Below are 21,170 nucleotides of genomic sequence, written 5' to 3'. Positions count from 1 at the left end.
GTACCCATCATTTACACAAGCATTTATGAACTCAAACGACTTTATGTAAGAATGATTACTATTTGTCAGTTCAAACAGAGTCTGAAAGACTTTTTGATAGGCACCTCCTTCTATTCTATAAATGGAATATCTTAACTAGGAGTGTTGGACCAGCTTAAGTAAAAATGTCTGTTAGATTTTAGTTTTGACAACACTTAGTCACAACAGGCAAGATTAGGTATTTTGTGTATGATAAATTAATTAAAAGTATGTAACTCTGTTTCATGCTAACACAGAATTAATTCTGTAAATATTAGCAGTTCCAGTTTTTTGTAATGTATTCGCCTAATTTGACAATCACCTGACAAATGATCAGGAAAGTCAGTATTATATTCAGATGTTTTATGTTTTTATATTATACTTTCTGTCTTGTTCCACACCCACGAGAATCATCTCATTTTTGAGTCTATGGAACGAAAACTGAATTTAACCTAACATAAAAGTGTAAATTTTTCAGTCAGTATCCTTGTGTGGGGGGTCGATTATTCCAATAATGTAGAGTTACTTTACAAAAGAAAAAATGATCATCACAATTATGCATGATTATGTGTTTCTACATCTACATCTACATCCATACTCCGCAAGCCACCTGACGGTGTGTGGCGGAGGGTACCTTGAGTACCTCTATTGGTTCTCCCTTCTATTCCATTATCGTATTGTTCGTGGAAAGAAGGATTGTCGGTATGCCTCTGTGTGGGCTCTAATCTCTCTGATTTTCTCCTCATGGTCTCTTCGCGAGATATACGTAGGAAGGAGCAATATACTGCTTGACTCTTCGGTGAAGGTATGTTCTCGAAACTTTGACAAAAGCCCATACCGAGCTACTGAGCGTCTCTCCTGCAGAGTCTTCCACTAGAGTTTATCTATCATCTCCGTAACGCTTTCACGATTACTAAATGATCCTGTAACAAAGCGCGCTGCTCTCCGTTGGATCTTCTCTATATCTTCTATCAACCCTATCTGGTATGGATCCCACACTGCTGAGCAGTATTCAAGCAGTGGGCGAACAAGCGTACTGTAACCTACTTCCTTTGTTTTCGGATTGCATTTCCTTAAGATTCTTCCAATGAATCTCAGTCTGGCATCTGCTTTACCAACGATCAACATTATATGATCATTCCATTTTAAATCACTCCTAATGCGTACTCCCAGATAATTTATGGTATTAACTGCTTCCAGTTGCTGACCTGCTATTTTGTAGCTAAATGATAAAGGATCTATCTTTCTGTGTATTCGCAGCACATTACACTTGTCTACATTGAGATTCAATTGCCATTCCCTGCACCATGCGTCAATTCGCTGCAGATCCTCCTGCATTTCAGTACAATTTTCCATTGTTACAACCTCTCGAAATACCACAGCATCATCCGCAAAAAGCCTCAGTGAACTTCCAATGTCATCCACAAGGTCATTTATGTATATTGTGAATAGCAACGGTCCTATGACACTCCCCTGCGGCACACCTGAAATCACTCTTACTTCGGAAGACTTCTCTCCATTGAGAATGACATGCTGCGTCCTGTTATCTAGGAACTCCTCAATCCAATCACACAATTGGTCTGATAGTCCATATGCTCTTACTTTGTTCATTAAACGACTGTGGGGAACTGTATCGAACGCCTTGCGGAAGTCAAGAAACACGGCATCTAGCGCGAGCTGGGTTTCACATGACCGTCTTTTTCGAAACCCATGCTGATTCCTACAGAGTAGATTTCTAGTCTCCAGAAAAGTCATTATACTTGAACACAATACGTGTTCCAAAATTCTACAACTGATCGACGTTAGAGATATAGGTCTATAGTTCTGCACATCTGCTCGACGTCCCTTCTTGAAAACGGGGATGACCTGTGCCCTTTTCCAATCCTTTGGAACGCTACGCTCTTCTAGAGACCTACGGTACACCGCTGCAAGAAGGGGGGCAAGTTCCTTCGCGTACTCTGTGTAAAATTGAACTGGTATCCCATCAGGTCCAGAGGCCTTTCCTCTTTTGAGCGATTTTAATTGTTTCTCTATCCCTCTGTCGTCTATTTCGATATCTACCATTTTGTCATCTGTGCGACAATCTAGAGAAGGAACTACAGTGCAATCTTCCTCTGTGAAACAACTTTGGAAAAAGACATTTAGTATTTCGGCCTTTAGTCTGTCATCCTCTGTTTGTTGTAGTAAAGTCCATAATATGTAAGCCAAGTTCGTATGTTGCTCAGATTGTGTTTCACATGTTTAATTGTGTCCTTGTCACATCAAATCCACTCAGAATAGTTTATCTTTTTAAGAATTGCAATAGTCTGCGGCATGAAGCACATTAAACAGATGACTGATTGTAGTTTTCATTGTTGTGCTGCTACTGCTGAACCCATTTCGCTCATTGCGCTGGTAACTTAACACTCTCAAGTCACTGCCATTACATGTGGAGTCCACCTGGTTACCTCCAAAGGCATTTATCTCCGTGGAATTTACCATGTGTGGAATGTTTCCGCACTTTTACACAGACAGTGGATTTACACACGTTACACTTATATTTGTAATACATTGTCTTTGTGATCCACACAATAGAATGTCTTTGTATTGATCACTCAATGACTATCTTTAAAACTTCATGCAATCTGAAGCAATAACGTTCATATAACTTTTTATCTATTAGATACTTCGTTTTCCAGTAGAACAGACTGTAGTAAGTATACTGTCTTGGTTCCAGTACTACTTGTATGAGACATTTTGTCACGAATTTGTATGATTTACAAGTTTTCACTGACAGTTAAGCATAGCTTGGCCCCACACGGATCTACATACAGCTGTTACTTGCAATTGCACCTTTCATGTTTACAAAGTATGTTACAAAATACCATAAAGAGATTAACATTAACTTGACCTCACAGACTAACATAGACAGACTGTTAAATTAACTTGGAATGTTAGTGTTGCAATTTTTTGTTCATGCTTTGGGAGATCGGAGTTGAGATATCAGCTATTTAAAAAAATCTTCTGTGACAACCTGTTTATATCGGTATTTAACCAGTCTGAGAAACATTAAGCAGATTCAAGCAATAAGAGCAGTAAAATAGCTCTTGCGTAAATCTAGAATTTGCGTTATGCATGCATGCACAATTCTCTCTTCAGTAAGGATTTGCTGCAGTATATGATATGTGATTCTAATTAATGTTTAAATTTCATTTGCCTAAGAAAAATTTTAACAATATACTCTACATAAATAATCACACATGAGGAAGCTCTTCCTGCTAGAGCTCATGGTGAAAATTACGACATTATAATCACTTATTCATCCCTAGGCACTCTTGACCACAATGTCATATGGCACTACACTAAGAAGTAGGCTGCAGGTTACAGTCCATCTATTTGCATCACGTCTTCCACACTAACTCTTTGGTTACACTGTCTAGCATGTTATAAACTAATGACTTTAAATTAAAAAGAAGGTTTCCCAATACTACTTTATTTAGAGACTACAAAGTATTAAAGACATTTAAATATTTTCCTTTACTCTTTCACTTTACTTACTGATATAAAACATGCTCTACAAAGGGAACCTGCATCCCATACTATAGTGCATCTAGGTTTACTACTGCCTGTATTTCTTAATGTCTTTATGGAGATACAAGCCTTTAGCTCCTGCATTCTGGGGAAGACTAGAAAACAGCTCCCCTTGTATGAAATACTCATTATTATACACAGGCCATTACAAATGTTGTCATTTCTTATTCTTTTTCTTGAGCAGGAAAGATTTGGGTAATACCCCTAGTAGAATCTTTTCCTCAATTCGGAACTTTCGCACACACTTCACATATTCATCGTACATTCTTTTCGTAGCCTGGGCTTCACTTCATAGGCATGACAAAGCATCTTGTAGCTTTTCACTGTAACTTACATCTACCGCTTGGACTTTAGGGAAGATTTTCACCCATTCATTGTCTTCTTTCATTGTTAATTACAGCTCAGTGTGCATTTAGTTTTCAGACAGGTGTGGCAAATTGTTGATTATTTCTTCAAATAGCTGTACTAATGTGGTCCACAGAGTCAGTCTTGCAGTAGCATATGCCTGTATGGATCAGTTACATTCTCAGAACGCCCTGTCTGCACAATTGGGTCGTGGATCCCATCTTGAAATCAAAACCGAGTTGGTCTGCTGATCCTTTAAGAAATTTCGCTACTTCTAGCAAGTAAAATTACTCATGTTATCTTACAATATGCTCTCTGGTTTAGCAAACTTTGATATATTGTCAGTAGCAATTCTATGAATTATGGGTCCAACCGAGGTCGCTTTTGCTGCATACAATTTTGCATATTTAGAAAGTACATCATAGATTGCAGTCATATACTTCATACCCCCTCTGCCATGGGTGGAAGTTCTGATACACCGATGCAAGTTCAGTAGGCACTGTGGGGTGTAATTCAAGTTTACTGCTGCTATTGATAGGATAACTCTCTTGACACAACACACAAGATCTTGTAATTTGTGGAAAAAAATGGCGTGTGACGAGGGCCTCCCGTCGGGTAGACCGCTCGCCTGTTGCAAGTCTTAGAATTAGAGTGATTAGCTTTATGTGTCATGTCTTGTCGCAATACGATCGAGCATACTACACAACAGAGTTAGAGCCCTTAACTGTAATGTGGGCGCTGAAAAAATTTCATTGTTATATCTATGGGAAGCATATTAAGGTTTTCTGTGATCATAAGGAATTGTTTTTGAATACGCGCAAATTACTTCACAAACCTGCATTATGATTAACGTGAACATTCAAGGCAAGGACAATGTCATTGCCAATGGCTTGTGAGGATTACCAGTCAGGTTAACTGAGTATAATAAGTTCGTAGAAAAGACAGCCCAATTTAAAATTTTGCTTATGAAAGACCAATTGTTTAGATGGTCACTTCTTTGGATGTGCAAAAATGCAAAGATTTTACAAGAGAACGATCCAATATGGCAAGAGATTAAGCATGAAATAGTTCAAAATCCATGAAGTAAACTGTCAGAACGTTATAAATTGTATAAAGTTATGTTATTCTTTCAAAGTACTCTCACATCTGAACAGTGGAAAGTACGTATTCTGGGTAAACCAGTCAAAAACTTTATAACTTATACCCATAATATATGGGGGAACTTTGGCTCCTCAAAACGTCCGAGGAAGATAGGACAGCATTGTAGCTTCCCAAATTTGAAAAGAAAGGTATTTCGGCTGCATGGGGTCTCCCGGCCAACAATGCTGTACGATCATTTCATTTACTAGCTGGAATGTGCAATTGTAGGCTCCCTTTCCTAGATCAACAACTACCTGTATCTGCTACTTTACAGTTCCTGCTTTCACACCAATCACACCTGCTACTTTACAGTTGTGTATTGACAGAGTAGGAATGCAGTATGTGGCTTTCAACTTCGTAACAAATGCTCCATTAATAACATTTGTACTAGCTCCATCCAAAATGGCTGTTATTTGAAAATTACAAATGATCTCCTTTACGGCAGCTTGCACTATCTCTCTCATTGCAGTTTTACACTTCTCTGATTCAACACAGAGTTTGTCTTTCATTTCTCTATCCTCGTTTTATCTTATATGTAGTTTCATGTCTTCTTTATAAGAGCCAGATCCTGTTCTGTAATTACTTCTATATCCCAACTATAAGTGTAGAGTCTGTTAGTGTTCTGTTCCGAACATGTAACATGGTTTTGCAGTTCTGTAACCCACACTCGAGCGTGCAGTGTGGCCGTTCTTAGTTTGTCAGATTTGAGGTACATGGAAGTGGCTCAGTTTGTACGTCCACTACCCTTATTTCATGAGATTGTTGTTGTTGCCAGTGATTTGGTGTATTCTGGGATACACAGTTATTCCATATGCTGTTTCAACTATACATTCCACCAGGAGATGATCCATTATTTTTTGGCCATCTGCCTGGTTGCTGGTTCAGACTCCAGGTATTACCCTGGAAATTCCTTCATCATTTTGACCTTGATTATAATTCTTGCTATAATTACATAAACGATTTTCTTTCCTATACCTCTTGGTGTTCTGGTAGGAATGGTTCAGTTTATTACTATTTGCAGGTTGAAAGTATCCATTTCCTCTATTATTTGGAGACAGACACTGATTAATGTAGGGGTATTGTCTATCTTGTGTCTGTCCACCACCATTGAAAGTACCTTAGTTCCACTTACCACTCTCATTATGGGAGTTACCAATGGCACAATTCGGACCATGTGTGTTCTGATTACATTGAGTCACCTTCATACCCTTCCTGCATAAGGTCTATGGAATTGATGATGGACAGGAACTTTTCATGTCATTGTTCAGTATAGTTAACAGTTTCTCTTGTACAGATACCGGTAACCTGGACTTCAATATCTTGATTACATTTTTCGGTCACATACGGTCATTCGAGTACTTTGTCTAATTAATCTATCTCTCCAAAGTATTTTCACAAAGAACCTTTGTTTTGTGAGTACATCTCTGAGTTATATAGTTTCTTGCATAAATGTTCCTGCATCACAGTGGTCGAAAATTTGTCTAAAGATGCACATTTGAATTGTTCGAATGTATCACACCACTCTGCTGTCTCCGTAGCCCACAATGTGGCATCGTTATGTGTAAGGGCACTACAAACGGTATCTTTTGACCTTCACTCCACAATCTAAAGATGACATCGGTAACGACGTAATGAAAACCACTAAATGTATTGATATCCTATCTTGAATAAAAACTGAGAGTTACCTATGCTTTATGAGGATTTCTTCATCAAAGAGATTCGCCTATTGACTAGCTCTATAATTTGCTGCTAGCGAATAACCATTTGATGCATTGGATTATGACACATATTCCTGTGTCAGTAAAATAATTTGATTATTCCGAAAACACACTTCTCTATCATAATCCACTGATGGCTGATCCATGTTAACATGTCTCATGCTAAGCATTTCATTTTTAAGTTTCTTTGTTTGTTAAGTAATCTGTAGAAACACTGAAGCTAGAGTTTCAACACTTTCTGTTGTATCTGATGTGATTTGTGCACCAGTGTGCACTGCCACTGGTAATTCCTGATTTAATTTGGCTACAATTTGCTCTTCTTTTTGTGGCAGCCACTGGTTAAATTGATTGGTGACTTTTTGTTTGCAATTCTCAAACTCTGATTCAGTCTCCATTCTAGATTGCAGTGATAAATTTTGTACTTTCTCTGAAGTATTTCTTAGAGCTAACTTAAGACTCGATTGTGTCATCTGCACTCAACACAAATCTTCACCGATCTTGTTAACATTTTGTGGTACCTTATCATAATCGCGTTTCTATTAAGTCAATACATTATATCGCTTAGTTTCGAACTGTGCTGCAAACTGACTTAGCATCTGCTGTGTACTCTCAGCTTGCTGTTCCATGAACAACTTCAATGTATCATCTATTCACAAAGCTTACGCAACTGAAAGGGTGGCTAATGCATGAATAACTTTCTCATGCTGTTGTTGCAACTAAGACTGTAAGGTTTTTTCTATCTTTTCTCCTTGCTGCGTTGCAGAAGCATGTAACGTAGATTTCATGTCATTGTCCTGAATTTTCGCATGTTCTTGAATTCTCCAGAACAAACTTTCGAAAGGATCTGTAGACAAGGTAGTCTCTTGCTTAGCCTGTATCTGCATTTCGGAATCAGGTGGAGGCGTATTTGGTACAAATCCAAACTGATCTAAACTTTCTTGTTCAGAATCACGTAAATTCTCATCGTCGCTAACGTTCTCTTGGCTGGTTTGTGCATCCGGATCCATCTTCGGATGTGTGCCGACTTTTTTCATAACCCAAGCAAAGTAAAATCTCTTAATATCTTCATGTGCACCCTTTCTTAGATTTAACACTCGACAAAACTCTCAAAGCTAACAGATAAAAATTATGATAATGCTTCATGCAGTCAGATTCTTTATTCTTCCCTAACCATTTCCGAAAGCAAACTAAAGTTGCATAGCGCCATCTTGCAACACATCGTATTTCACTACTAAAACCCTGTACTTTACACACTTTTTCAGCAAAACCCCTATGAAAAAAGGATCGTGAGTCACTACAGTTTCTGGAATACGATATCTTGTGATAGAACTCAACGACAATCTCCTTGCCTTATGCCGAATTCTGTAAGTTCAGTCGTTTTTGTGTTCGATCTTACTCTGGGTTACACTTTATATTCTCTGTTTCCAGAAGTTTGTACGAAAAGAGGCAAACAATCATTAACAATTTCCATAAATATAGATTTTCCATACACACATATATACAAACCCTAATTTCTTCAGTCCTGTCATGCTCGCCACTTACAATGCATTGGATGATCGATTATACACTGTGACTGAGAAAGATAAATATCTCTGTAAATGAGTGACCTGAAGTCTAATAATGTTCATCAAAGCCAGCATTTTAGCTTCATAAAATCCAACTATTACTATGCAAATGCAATTGATACCTTATTTACAATAATGTAAAAGTACTCCAACTATTTTGACCGTAAAGAGCGAAGATATGTTTCATACTTCACAACACTGAAAGCTGAATGCTTCCTATTTCGAGCTGAAATTAATTTCAGATATATTATGATGTGAATTTAGATTAAAAATTTATTATGTTACATTCAGGGTTGCTTAAGCCAATGTTAACCCGAGCTGCAGCTAATGTGGTCTGAAATTAATTTGTAAAACAAAGATAAAATTTGATCGTGAATTATTTTTACTCCTCGCAAGGTCAGTGATTAGGGGTTGCCATTTAACATAAAATGGAATTCTGAATAATTAGAAAACAAAGAATCACCAAACCACATAAACAATCACCCACACAACTACTGGCCACATTTACTAAGGATAAGGTAGTGGAAAGGTTCCTGAAATACGTATACAGACTTTAAATAACAATTATCATTTAATAAAAAACGTGAACGCTTACATTACATTGTCTTACAATTGCAGTACGTAACAAATCTGATAATCCAGTAGTCTAGAAATCTGATAATGGGAATATCTCGGTCTCTGAATATCTGATAACATGAATACCTGATAATAATACAAATGAATCTCCAAATATCTAAGTGACTGAAACTCGGAGAATAGAATAGAACAGACAAAATGAATAAGACTACTGGGCCTTGAATAGTCTGCTGAGGATGTTCTATTCCTCACTGAGAATAGACAATCATTCATCACTGGGTCATAGTTTTCACATGTGCTGTGTGAGAGAATTAGTCTTATTATTGAGTATTACTAAAAAAAAAAAAAAGGTGTCGCAGACGCTATTAGTTACGTAAGGAAAAAAATTAATCGTTTAGTGAAACAGACTGTCTGTTCCCTCGTAAATATTGTTTGATATGCCTGTAAGTAGGGCCTATATATTTTCGCCAGCAGGCAGATATCGATGTTTTAACGTGTTATTTCACTCTCAGCACTGTGCCACACAAAATTGATCAAGAGCGTGCGTTATTATGTTTACTTTGTCAATTAATTAACTTTATCATTGGTATTTCCTCAGTTCCGAAAATATACTACAACTTGTTATTTCATAGATGATATTTCGTAACCTCATTTTCACCGTTCGGAGCGAGGCTTCAGCGAACTGACGTGATGTGACGCGACGTCCAATGTAAATGCACCCTGGCGTGGTGGTGACGTGATGTGACGTGCCGTGACGGTACGTTTACGTCTCGTGTGAATCGCCCTTTACTAATTTTTAGTATCAATTACTACAGTTCTTTTGTTTAACTTTCCTTCTTATGTATTTTAATGGTAGGATGCACTTATTTTTCATTTTGGCTGTGCAGTTCATTTTTAATTCATTTTTTCGTAACAGTGTCTAACGACTGAATTAATGATCACTTTAATTTCTCCTGTTGTTGCTTAATAGGTTGCAACTTTTAACTATTGATGAGTAATCTTTTAAAAGACTATGTCTTTTATCTTGAAATTACTCTCTTGTAGGATGATAGCCGCTGGATTTGCTACCATATATTGTTTTCGTTTGGATCAGATGCTACACAGTTGATGTGTCAGATTTGTATTAGAATCTCAGGCAAAGAACAATCGATTGATATAGATATAGCTATTCGCGAAACACACTGACGTCGGCATCCTTGTGATGCAAATCGCACACTTTAAATGTGATGATACAAGTCTTTTAATTACTGTCATCCCCTAATTAACCTAGAGAACTGTCGATCACTTTCTACAGTAATATCTCCATCCCTTCAGGCTACAAGTCCTTGGTAACAACGAGGCAGATCTCCGCGTCGATAACATGTGGAGCTAGGATGACATGTGACTGTAGTTCCGTTTAAGATTTTTCAGTGCTCTTTGCTTTGTTTATGTTATATTCGTGCAGCCGAAGTAGTGACACCTGTTGACGTAGTTTTGATTCAAAATGAACAATTATAGACGTGTGTTATTTAAATTAGTTATCACTGTCATATTTGTTTTGGTTTTCTTCGGTTTACCTTTGGGTTGTTCGGCACATGAGGGCAATAGCCACGGCCATAGCCATGACTTATCACAAGAATACTTCGAAGAAAGGCCATCTTACAAATATTCGAGAGAGGCCAACTTGCAAGCGGAAGAATTTGATCCCGAGGAACGTTTCCAGAGAACAAAGTTATTGCAGGACATGTATACACTATGGGTGCAAGCTCTATGCTCAACGTTACTGATAAGTGCTGCACCGTTTCTGATACTATTATTTGTCCCGTTAGACAACAGTAAGGAAAGGGAGCCAATGCTTAAGATACTGCTGAGCTTCGCGTCCGGTAGTTTGTTAGGTGATGCATTCCTGCATCTCATCCCCCATGCCCTTTCGCCTCACACTCACGGCGAAAGCGATGCTGACGATCACGAGTCACACAGTCATTCTCATGATCATTCCCATAGTCATACAGAGGGGGGAGGAGAACCACACGTACATGATACCAGTGTCGGTTTGTGGGTTTTGCTAGGCATAATTACTTTCCTAATTGTCGAAAAATTCGTACGTTTAGTTAAAGGCGGGCATGGGCACACACACCACGTAGCACACAAAGAAAAACCGAAAATCCAGAAAAAGACAGAGTCAGATAATCAGAAAGTAGCCAAGAATGAAGGTGCTGGAGACAGAAGTAAAGAGAATGATAAGAAAATAAAAAAAGACAAACATGATATCAACGAGAAACGAGTAATAGATCAACATTCATCAGACGGTAAGTTTAATATTCCTTCCTGTATTAGTGCCGGCCGCTGTGGTCGAGCTGTTCTAGGCGCTTCAGTCCAGAACTGCGCTGCTGCTAAGGTCGCAGGTTCGACTAGGGCATGTGTGTGATTAGGTTTAAGTAGTACTAAGTCTAGGGGACTGATGACCTCAGATGTTAAATCCCATCGTGCTTAGAGCCATTTGAACATTTTTTTCTCTACAAGTGAAATATTTTGAAACGCGCCCCCCTGACGAATGCTATCCTTCCATTAATTTATTTAGTTAAACTGGGTAGCAGTATTTGTGAATGGTAAATAATGGTGACGACATGAGTTACACATTGATGATAATGTAGAATTTCTAATCTTAAGTAACTTCACCAATATGGGTAGCTGTATATGATGAGTGCTGCTGTCATTGAGTTACTTTCATGGATTCCTGTTAGCTGTATATGCATTCCATTCACTTTGCTGACACCTTACGCCTTTACACACACAGGTTGTTGTTATTTTGCAATTGGGTTTTGTATTAGGTGTTAGCAGTTACTTGTACCCAGTACTGCTACTGAAATCATATGCTGCTGATTTCAGTAGGCTATGTATATCATTAAAATATGTTTATATACATAAATGAGTACTGCTTTGAGCAGCTATTTGAGTTTTTTGATGAAGTAACAGACTTGAAAACATACAAAATGATAGTTTACGGACCTCCAACAGGAAATACATCAGTTATACTTCATTAGGCAGTTAGAAAGGGTACTGGTAAGGCTTAGTCAAGGTCACTGTCTGTGGAGATTTCAATGTTGATTTCATCTCGGATAACACAGGTATTACAGATAGCTCACTTTGATTTTTTTTCCACAGTAACATTCTCAACAAGAATAGGAGGCTGTATTGCAACACTGCTTATAGTTTAGTTCTAAATGCAGCTGTCTTTGATGAACAAGATGTGAGCCCCATAGCAGTTACATTGTTAATTCACAGTCAAATATGTGAATGAGAAAAGCTTGGTTTCACAGAATTATAAATGATGTTACTATTCAGAGAATGTGAAAGATGAAAATAGGGAATAAGAAGGAATGACATGTGGTACATGAGAATTCTGATTTCTTGCTAAAAGTATTCTTACAAGACTGTGTGTCCAGTTTACCTTTGGAACAGGTTAAGGACCATTACAGTGGAAGGCAAGAGAAAGGCAAGCTAATACTGTGGAATGGGTTAGTTAGTTTCACGTTCCATGGATAATTTTGCACAATAAATTTTAATGATGTGGGACGAGTCAATTTTACATTCAAATTAATTGTATTAATTTGTAAATATGGCTACATGCTGAACATTTATAAGTGTTTTTAAAATTTTATTTTACATTTTAAAATGTGCAGATGTGAGTTATTAATTCCTACCCACCGCCCTTTACACATTACAATAATAGGAATTCTTCTACAGAATAGGAGGAGAAAGTTTTTCAGTTTGTTTCCAAATTTTACTTTGTCAGACAAACATTTTGTATCTCCAGGTAAGTGTTCAGAATTTTGCTGTAGCATTGTGTGCCCGTTTTGTTCTAAAGACAACCTGAAAAATGAGTAATGAATGTCATTTTTCTTTCTGTTATCCTTACGTACATCATTGTTCCTATTGAACTGTAATTGAGTATTTACAACAAAGTTCGTGAGGGAATAAATATAATATGAAGCAGTAGTCAGAATGTCCAACTCCTTTAACAGATGTCTACAAGGTGATTGTGGGTGAGCACATTTTTGTGTAATGAAGACTTACTGTCTTAAAGATGACTTACCCAAGAACATTATTCTCTATGCCAGTACCAAATGAAAATATATAGAATTGGTCAACTTTCTGATTTCTCTCTCCCCAAGATATGCCATGATTTTAAGTGAAAATGTGATTGAACTAAGTTGTTTTATTAATTTCAAAATATGCTGCTTCCAGTTCAAATACTCATTAATATGAACACATGAGAATTTTGAAGTTTCCACACTATTTATTATTTCTTTACCATGTGTCATGCTTATCACTGCTGTAGTAACACACTTGATGTGCAGAAATGAGTAATTACGTCTTTAAAACTGAGGGTGAGACCATTCACAGAAAACTAGTTAGTTGCTAAGGGCATTGGGACAATTTCTTCTGTTTCTGTATGTATGCTTGGATTGATTGCAATCCTAGTGCCATCTGCAAAAAGAACTAATTCTGCTTATATATTAGATGGAAGATCGTTTACACGTATGAGGAAAAATAGTGGACCCAAGATTGAGCCTTGGGAACACCATACCTAATTTCTCCCCAGTCGGAATTACTTCCCTGGGCTATACTGGTTGAATTACTAAGTACAACTTTCTGCTTTTGTTTGGTTAGATATGACATTATATATTAGCTGTTTGTACCATCAAACCCATGAAATTTCAATTTATCTAGGAGAATACTGTCATTCACACAGTCAAATTCCTTAGTCTGGTCACAGAAAATACCACCCAGTGCTATTTCATTATTTAATGTTCATAAAATTTGGTGAATTGACAAGTAAATGGCATTCTCCTACAAGAACTCTTCTGAAGCCCAAACTGTGATTTGCTGATTATGTTGTTGTTGGTTTGGTGAGATACTATTGTAGAATACATCAACTTCTCAAAGATTTTGGAAATTGGTGTCAGCAGTGAAACAGGTGGGTCATTAATAACACCTCTCTTACCACCTTTCTGAAAGAGGGATTTAACAATGGCACACTCCAACCTCTCTGGAAAAACACCTTGAGTTAGTGATGTGTTATACAGGGTGAACATCAATAAAACTGACAAACCACAGCGATAGATTCTGGACTGGAACTGGAGGAATAAAACTGACAAACCACAGGGATGGATTCTGGACTGGAACTGGAGGAAAAAGGCCCTGTGATCATGTGCATTGTCGTCATGGTAGTTAGTGCTGACGAGTGACAGTTCCTTTGACCACATAGTGTGTGTTCCTGCCTATTGTAAGCAGCAGAATGACCCAGTATTCATATATGGAACAAGGAGAGATGGTGTTTGTGTAGGACCAAGCAGATGGGGTGGTCAAGAGGCAGCACAGCTATACCAAAACAAGTATCCTCACAGACACTAACCACAGCACACAACTTTTGGGCATTTGTGTGATCACGGGTCCTTTCACATGGATGCATGTGCAGGGAGGTGGTGGACTGTGCATACACCAGATTTAGAGGACCAGGTTGTACATAATATTGAGACAAACCATAGTACTAGCTCGAGGCAAGTAGCTTGCTAACATGGTCTAAGCCAAAGTAAGATTATGTGTATCTTGCATGACAATCACTACTATCCCTATCACCTGCAGTCCCATGGAGTCCACTTTGAACATCAGATGTGATGTGGATGCAGTGCATCTATGTACTGTGTTCCGGAACAATTTGTTGTCATTGCACGCGCACCATCCATTTCAGGCCACAATCTCGTATGACATTTTTTCCTCCACTTCCCTTCAGGAATCAGTCCCTGCAGTTTGTCGGTTCTATGAATGTTCACCCTGTATATTTTGGACAAGGCCAGGCTTATTACATGGAAACAAATCTTGAATATTCTATTGGAAACACTGTCAAAACCAGATGAGCTTTTATTTTTGAGAGGAAGTATAATTTTATTCCAGAATGAAAAGTTGGTTATACATTCGTATGATGGAATTTTATGAGAGTTACATTTTCTACATACAGCTGTGATTTTTCTCTTTTAACTGTTTGTCTTAATGCTTTCTACAGTATTTAAGAAATAATTATTAAATTTATTGGCTACCTGTGACTCATCACTTACGGCCCTTCTATTCAGCTCAGTAATGATGTTATTCCGTTATGTCGCCGGTTGTCTTGTCTTTCATTTCATTACATTACATATAGCCTTTAAGTCTGTTATCATAATTATGGATTTCTGACATTATGTGCATGTTCCCGGATTTTTTAAATAACCTTGCTTAGTATTTTTGAGTAGTTTTTGTAGTGTGCAGCTACCACATGATCTACTTGTTTCTGCCTTTTCCTTTCCCAAGATGCTTAATCCGTCTAGTGATCAATGGTTTTTTTGTGGCTATTTAATATCCTTTCCTATTGGTTTAAGCAAAAAGCTATTTTCAAATAATGAGATGAATTTTTCACGGAATAGATAAGATTTCATGTTAGTATTTGGTTCATTATAAATTTCATCCTAGGTAACTATTCTTAAAAATGTTTGTCCTGAAGTCATTAATTATTGTAACTGATTTCCAATGGGGAGTATCCATACTGTAAAGCACTGTCTTATCCATCCTCACTAATGGTACATATTGATTAGAGAGAGCATTTGTCACTGGGAAGTCAGTTATTTCTTGCTTTGATCTTCACAAAAAAAAAAAAATAGTGTTAGTTAGGGTCCTTTTGTATTTATCTACTCATGTTTGAAAGTTAATTACTGGGATCAAATTCTAGGATCGAAATAAGATTTCCAAATCATTATTCATATCAGATTCCTTAGGAAATCTGCACTGAGGTCATCACACTGTTAACCACTTGCTGCTGTGTGCCAGCACAGTAAGGAATCCAGATTCCTGATATACAATTCAAAATTTCTCAGTGGGGGTCTATATACAGTTAAAATTAAAAGTGAGCTATTTTTCAGTATTAATTTACAAGCACACACTTCTGTGTGCTGATCACTACAAAAGCTACTTGTCTCAATATTTCTGAACATGTGTTCCATTGAAATATATGTAACAACTGCTTTTCCCATACTAGTTCTGCATGAATTAGCTACTAGAATGTAATATTTTATATGTAACTTAGGAGAGTAACTTGCACCAGGAAGAGATCACTTTATTTCACACAGAAGAGAGGCTATAATTATGACTTAAAAGTTGCACTACAGACAGTATTGAAAAATCCCTCACCATGTCATCAAACAGGGAAAAAAACATACAAAGCGCACGCAAAAAATTCCTAAAGTCCAAGCACAAAGCAAAGCCACTGTGGAGTATTATTAGGTATGAAACAAATGAACACAGTAAGGTAAATAACATTCAGCTTTTCTAATACAAGTAATAGCTTGGCTTGATGTTAATTTGAATTAAGGTTCACTAAATTTAATAAATTCTACGTAACAGTAACTGGAAACACAGGGCTATCAAAGGTAGATCCATTGGATGGGCACTGCATTCTCCACTACCAGAAAACAGTTTTGCAAAATCAATTATTTATTGAATTCTAGAAATCATTAGACCACTGAATACAACACTCTCTTCTGGTTATGATGCTATTCCGAACAAAGTACTAAAGTCATATACTGACTTTGTTGTGTACCCTTTGTTTCCTTTGTAACCAGTGAATGAGTCAAGGTGCTTTTCCGGAAAAATGGAAGTTTGCAGTGAAACACCAATTTATAAGCATGGAGTTAATTATGTTACATATTTCCCTCCTTCCCTTGTTTTCAGAAGTTATTTGAAAACACACACACACACACACACACACACACACACACACACACACTCTTTGTCTTCCTACATTGTGCTTAGTTGACTCCTTGCTGGCTCACGATGAGTGTACTGAGATGAGATGAGGTGGGTGTGGTGTGGTGTGGTGTGGTGTGAAAGATGGAGAGAGAGGTGGGAAGCAGGGAGGGGGTTGGGGGCAAGTGTCTAGTGGCTTGTGGGAGAGTGGGAGCCATCTGTGGGCTATGTAGGGGTGCAGGTAGAGGGGGCAGGTATGTGCTGTAAGGATAGCTCCCATGTAAGCAACCCAGAAAAGCTGATGGTGGTGGGGAGGATCCAGATGGCATGGGTTTTGAAGTGCCATTGCAACCTCACATGTTGTGCTCTGCTGCACAATGTCCCACAGGCTGGTTCACCTTGTTTTTGGCAACATTTTGGTGGTGGCCATTCATTGCAGTTTGATGGTTGGTTGTCAAACCAATGTAAAAAAACTGTGCAGTGGTTGCAGCAGAGCCGGTATATAACATGACTGGTTTCATACGTGGCCCTGCCTCTGATGAGGTAGAATTACCCTGTGACGGACTGGAGTAGATGGTGCTGGGTGGGTGGTTTGGGGAGATCTGGGTCTTCCACCAACATCTGATCCCTGTGGCAGGGTATGGGGGGTGTGAGTGGCATAGTGATGGACTAGGATGTTGTGCAGGTTGGGTGGGTGGTGGAACACATTCCTGTCCTGGTGGTGTTGGGTGACAAGGGGGTCGCTCCTTTGTGGATGGTTCTTGGAATGGATGTGAGGATCAGGTGTGTGTGAGGATGTGGCACAGGAAATTTATTTGTGAATTAGGTTTGGAGGGTATTATCTGTCTGCCAAGGCTTTTTGTGAGGCCTTCAGCATACTGGGTGAGGGAGTTGTCATCACTGCAGGAGCATCTACAACAGGTGGAGGGATTTTTTGGTGTTGAAGGGGTGACACAGCTGTCAAAGTGCAGTTACTATTATTGATTGGTGGATTTAATATGGACCAAGGTGTGGATGGAGCCATCTCAGAGGAGGAGATCGACATCTAGGAAGGTGGTACGATGGGTGGAGGAGGACAACACCTGGCTTCATCCACACCTCGGTCCACATCGGACCCACCAATCACCAACAGTAACTGCACTTTGACAGCTACCATCCCTTCAACTCCAAAGAATCCCTCCCATACAGCCTGGCCACACATGTGTGTTTGTTACTGTCTGCAGTTTTTGTAGTTAATAGATTTAATTAGTATAAATTAACGCTCAGCATCCGCTGCCCAGTTTGTCAGCTGTTATCCCATACCCTACTGTATGAAATCATGTGCTCAGCCGTCTGCCACCTGCCCCTCTACCTGCACCCCTAGCTAGCCCATAGACGGCTCCCCACTCTCCCACAAGCTGCTAGATACTTGTCCCCAACCTGCTCCCTGCTTCCCGCCTCTCTCCGTTCCTCACCCCACCCTGTCCCACACCCACATTCACCCCAGTACACTCACCGTAGTGCAGGAAATAGCTGGCAGTCGACTGAGCACAATGGAGGGAGTTGTGTGTGTGTTTTTCCTAGAAGCTCGAGAAAGGAAGTTCATACTGAAAGTGAGCAAAGCTCTGTACCTTTTGTTTGTGTACCTATTGACGACACAGCACTTTGGCCTTTTGGTGAGTCATCTCCTTTATTCCTAAATAATTCATAATTCTCAACCAGAACATTGTGTACATTATCATCTCTCCTGGGAAAGACATATGGGTCATTCCATCTCAAATCAGCTGACAGTCTGAACCTTGATATCTCAGATTTGGATGATTTTTTTTTTTTTTCAGGTAATGTACCCACTAACACCAGTTTAAATTTGAAATTTCAAATTTTTCTGACCTTTGGTTTTTGAGTTTCAAGGATTTAAAAATAAAAAAAACTCAGTTTTTGATCAATTGATGATTGTTTTAAAATGCTGTAGCTCAAAAACTATACAACCTAGAGAGCTCAAACTTGCACTATTGTTTTCCTCTATAAATTCCCTTCAATTTGATATGTAACATGACTATGCTACCTAAATTTGAAAATTTTAAACTATTCAAAAAAAAAAACATTTTTTGAAATTTCCAAAATAGGTACCCTCGGATTTTTTTATAAAAATTATATGTGTTGTCCAGTCTAACTGACTACATGCATGCAAAATTTCAAGATGGGATCTCAATGGGTTCTTGTATAAAATAATATTTTACTGCCGCAATACACACTAGTGAGGTTAAAAGCAGACTATTTCTGGACTATGATTACTAAGGTAGGCCTATGTAATTCTAACAAACTTAAATTATTATGTTAGCCTTTTTAAGAAATCCGAGGGTAGGTATTTTGGAAATTTCGAAACATGTTTTTTTGGAATAGTTTAAAATTTTCAGATTTGGGTAGCATAGTCATGTTACATATCAAATTGAAGGGACTTTTTAGAGGAAAACAATGGTGCAAATTTGAGCTCTCTAGGTTGTATAGTTTTTGAGCTACAGCATTTTAAAACAATCATCGATTGATCATAAATGGAGTTTTTTTTTATTTTTAAACCCTTGAAACTCAAAAACCAAAGATCAGAAAAATTTGAAATCTCAAATTTAAACTAGAGTTAGTGGGTACATTATCTGAAAAAAAAAGAAAATCATCCAAATCTGAGAGGTCATGGTTTAAATCATGTAGTACAATTGGTTGATTTGACATGGAATGACCCATATATGGTCACACAAAAAAGTTTGTTAGAAAATTATCCTGTTCATATTTTCTGTAGTCTTGCCAGTGCGTGTGGTAGTATAGGTCATAAACTCCAAATAAATTAGTAAGGCTTTAAAGGCATTCTGCTTCATCGATGAAGACATTTATTAACAATAAAAAACAGAGGATCACTTTAACAAATGTTACAGTAGAAGTAAGACTGAATTTTAGAGTGGGAATAAATTAAATGCATTGTCTTGCAAGATCTTGTGTTTGACCTAGTCCTGTTTTAGGATTCTTAAAAAACTGTGTCTATGTTTAATATGCTGACTCAAATGCATCCATACCAGGAACACCAAGGATAATAGAATGAGCTTGCAACTGATTCACAGCAATCAGTTTAACTCTTTAATACTACAAAGACTTATACTGTGAATTTCCGAACAAAGAAAAACTTACAGGTACCAGTAGTAGAGATCAAAGAGCACACTGGATAAGGTGTCATGTTTTGAGTTTCCTTGATATCCAGGTGGATAATAACGGAGATGGCACTGACATGTAGATAAGTTCATCTAAATGCTCTGCCCAGCCTGCTGTACATCTACATCTATTCTCTGCAAACCACCTTGAGGTGCATGGCAGAGCATACGTCCCATTGTACTAGTTACTAGGGTTTCTTCCTGTTCCATTCACTTATGGAGTGTGTGGAAAGAATGATTATTTGAATGCCTCTGTGCATGCAGTAATTATTCTAATCATCTCCTCACAATCCCTGTGTGAGCTGTACGTAGGGTGTTTCAGTATATCCCTCGAGTAATCATTAAAAGCTGGTTCTTGAAACTTTGTTAATAGACTTTCTTGGAATAGTTTATGTATGTCTTCAAGAGTTTGCCATTTTAGTTCCTTATGTGTCGCTGTGACACTCCCATGGATTAAACAAACCTGTGACCATTCGTATTGCCCTTCCCTGTATACGGTCAATATTCCCTGTTAGTCCTATCTGGTATGGGTCCCACATACTTAAGCAATATTCTAGGATGGATTGTGCAAGTGATTTGTAAGTAATCTCTTTTGTAGACTGATTGCACTCCCATAGTGTTCTACCAATAAACCGAAGTTTACCACCTGCTTTACCCATGACTAAACCCTTGTGACCATTCTATTTCATGTCCTGACAAAGTGTTAGATCCAGGTGTTTGTATGAGGTTGCCGATTCCAACAGTTATCTGACAGAATATTTACGTGACTTCTCTCAGATAGCACTTCACTATAGATAATGGCATCATCTGCAAAAAGCCTGATTTTACTATTAATGCTGTATGCAAGGCCATTAATATACAACATGAACACAAAGGGTACCCACACACTTACCTGGGGCATACCAGAAGTTATTTCTACATCTGACGATGACTAGGCTGGCATTGATGAGGTCATTCTGTTCAAGATACATCATTATATTTGAGCTCAGAATTATTCTAAGATTCTACAACTAATTGATGTTAAGGATATTGGACAGTAATTTTGTGGATGACTTCTACTACCCTTCTTCTTCGACGGGCGTGACCTGTGCCTCTTTCCAAGAACTGAGCACGGTTTTTTGTTCAAGGGATCTATGATAAATTACAGTGAGAAGAGGGGCTAACTCAGCCACAAATTTAGTATAGAATCTGACGGGGATTCCATCGGGGCCTGGAGCTTTGTTCATTTCTGATGATTTCAGCTGTTTTTCAACACCACTGACAGTAATACTTACTTCATTCATCTTTTCCAATGGTTGAGTTTT

The 21,170-nt window shown here is 38.1% G+C and overlaps 1 protein-coding gene across 1 annotated transcript in view; it reads left to right on the top strand.

The window, feature by feature from the left end:
• Window positions 1-10,022: 10,022 nt before the first annotated feature.
• LOC126484612 (protein catecholamines up) overlaps window positions 10,023-21,170 on the top strand; it is a 52,437-nt gene continuing 41,289 nt past the window's right edge. The window contains exon 1 of the mRNA XM_050108191.1: window positions 10,023-11,220. Coding sequence (XP_049964148.1) covers window positions 10,416-11,220 — 805 coding nt within the window. The 5' untranslated portion in view covers window positions 10,023-10,415. The remainder of the gene's footprint in view (window positions 11,221-21,170) is intronic.

This window comes from Schistocerca serialis, chromosome 6, assembly GCF_023864345.2.
Source record: "Schistocerca serialis cubense isolate TAMUIC-IGC-003099 chromosome 6, iqSchSeri2.2, whole genome shotgun sequence".
Classification (NCBI taxonomy): Eukaryota; Metazoa; Arthropoda; class Insecta; order Orthoptera; family Acrididae; genus Schistocerca; species Schistocerca serialis.
This window is presented reverse-complemented; position numbering and strand designations above follow the sequence as displayed.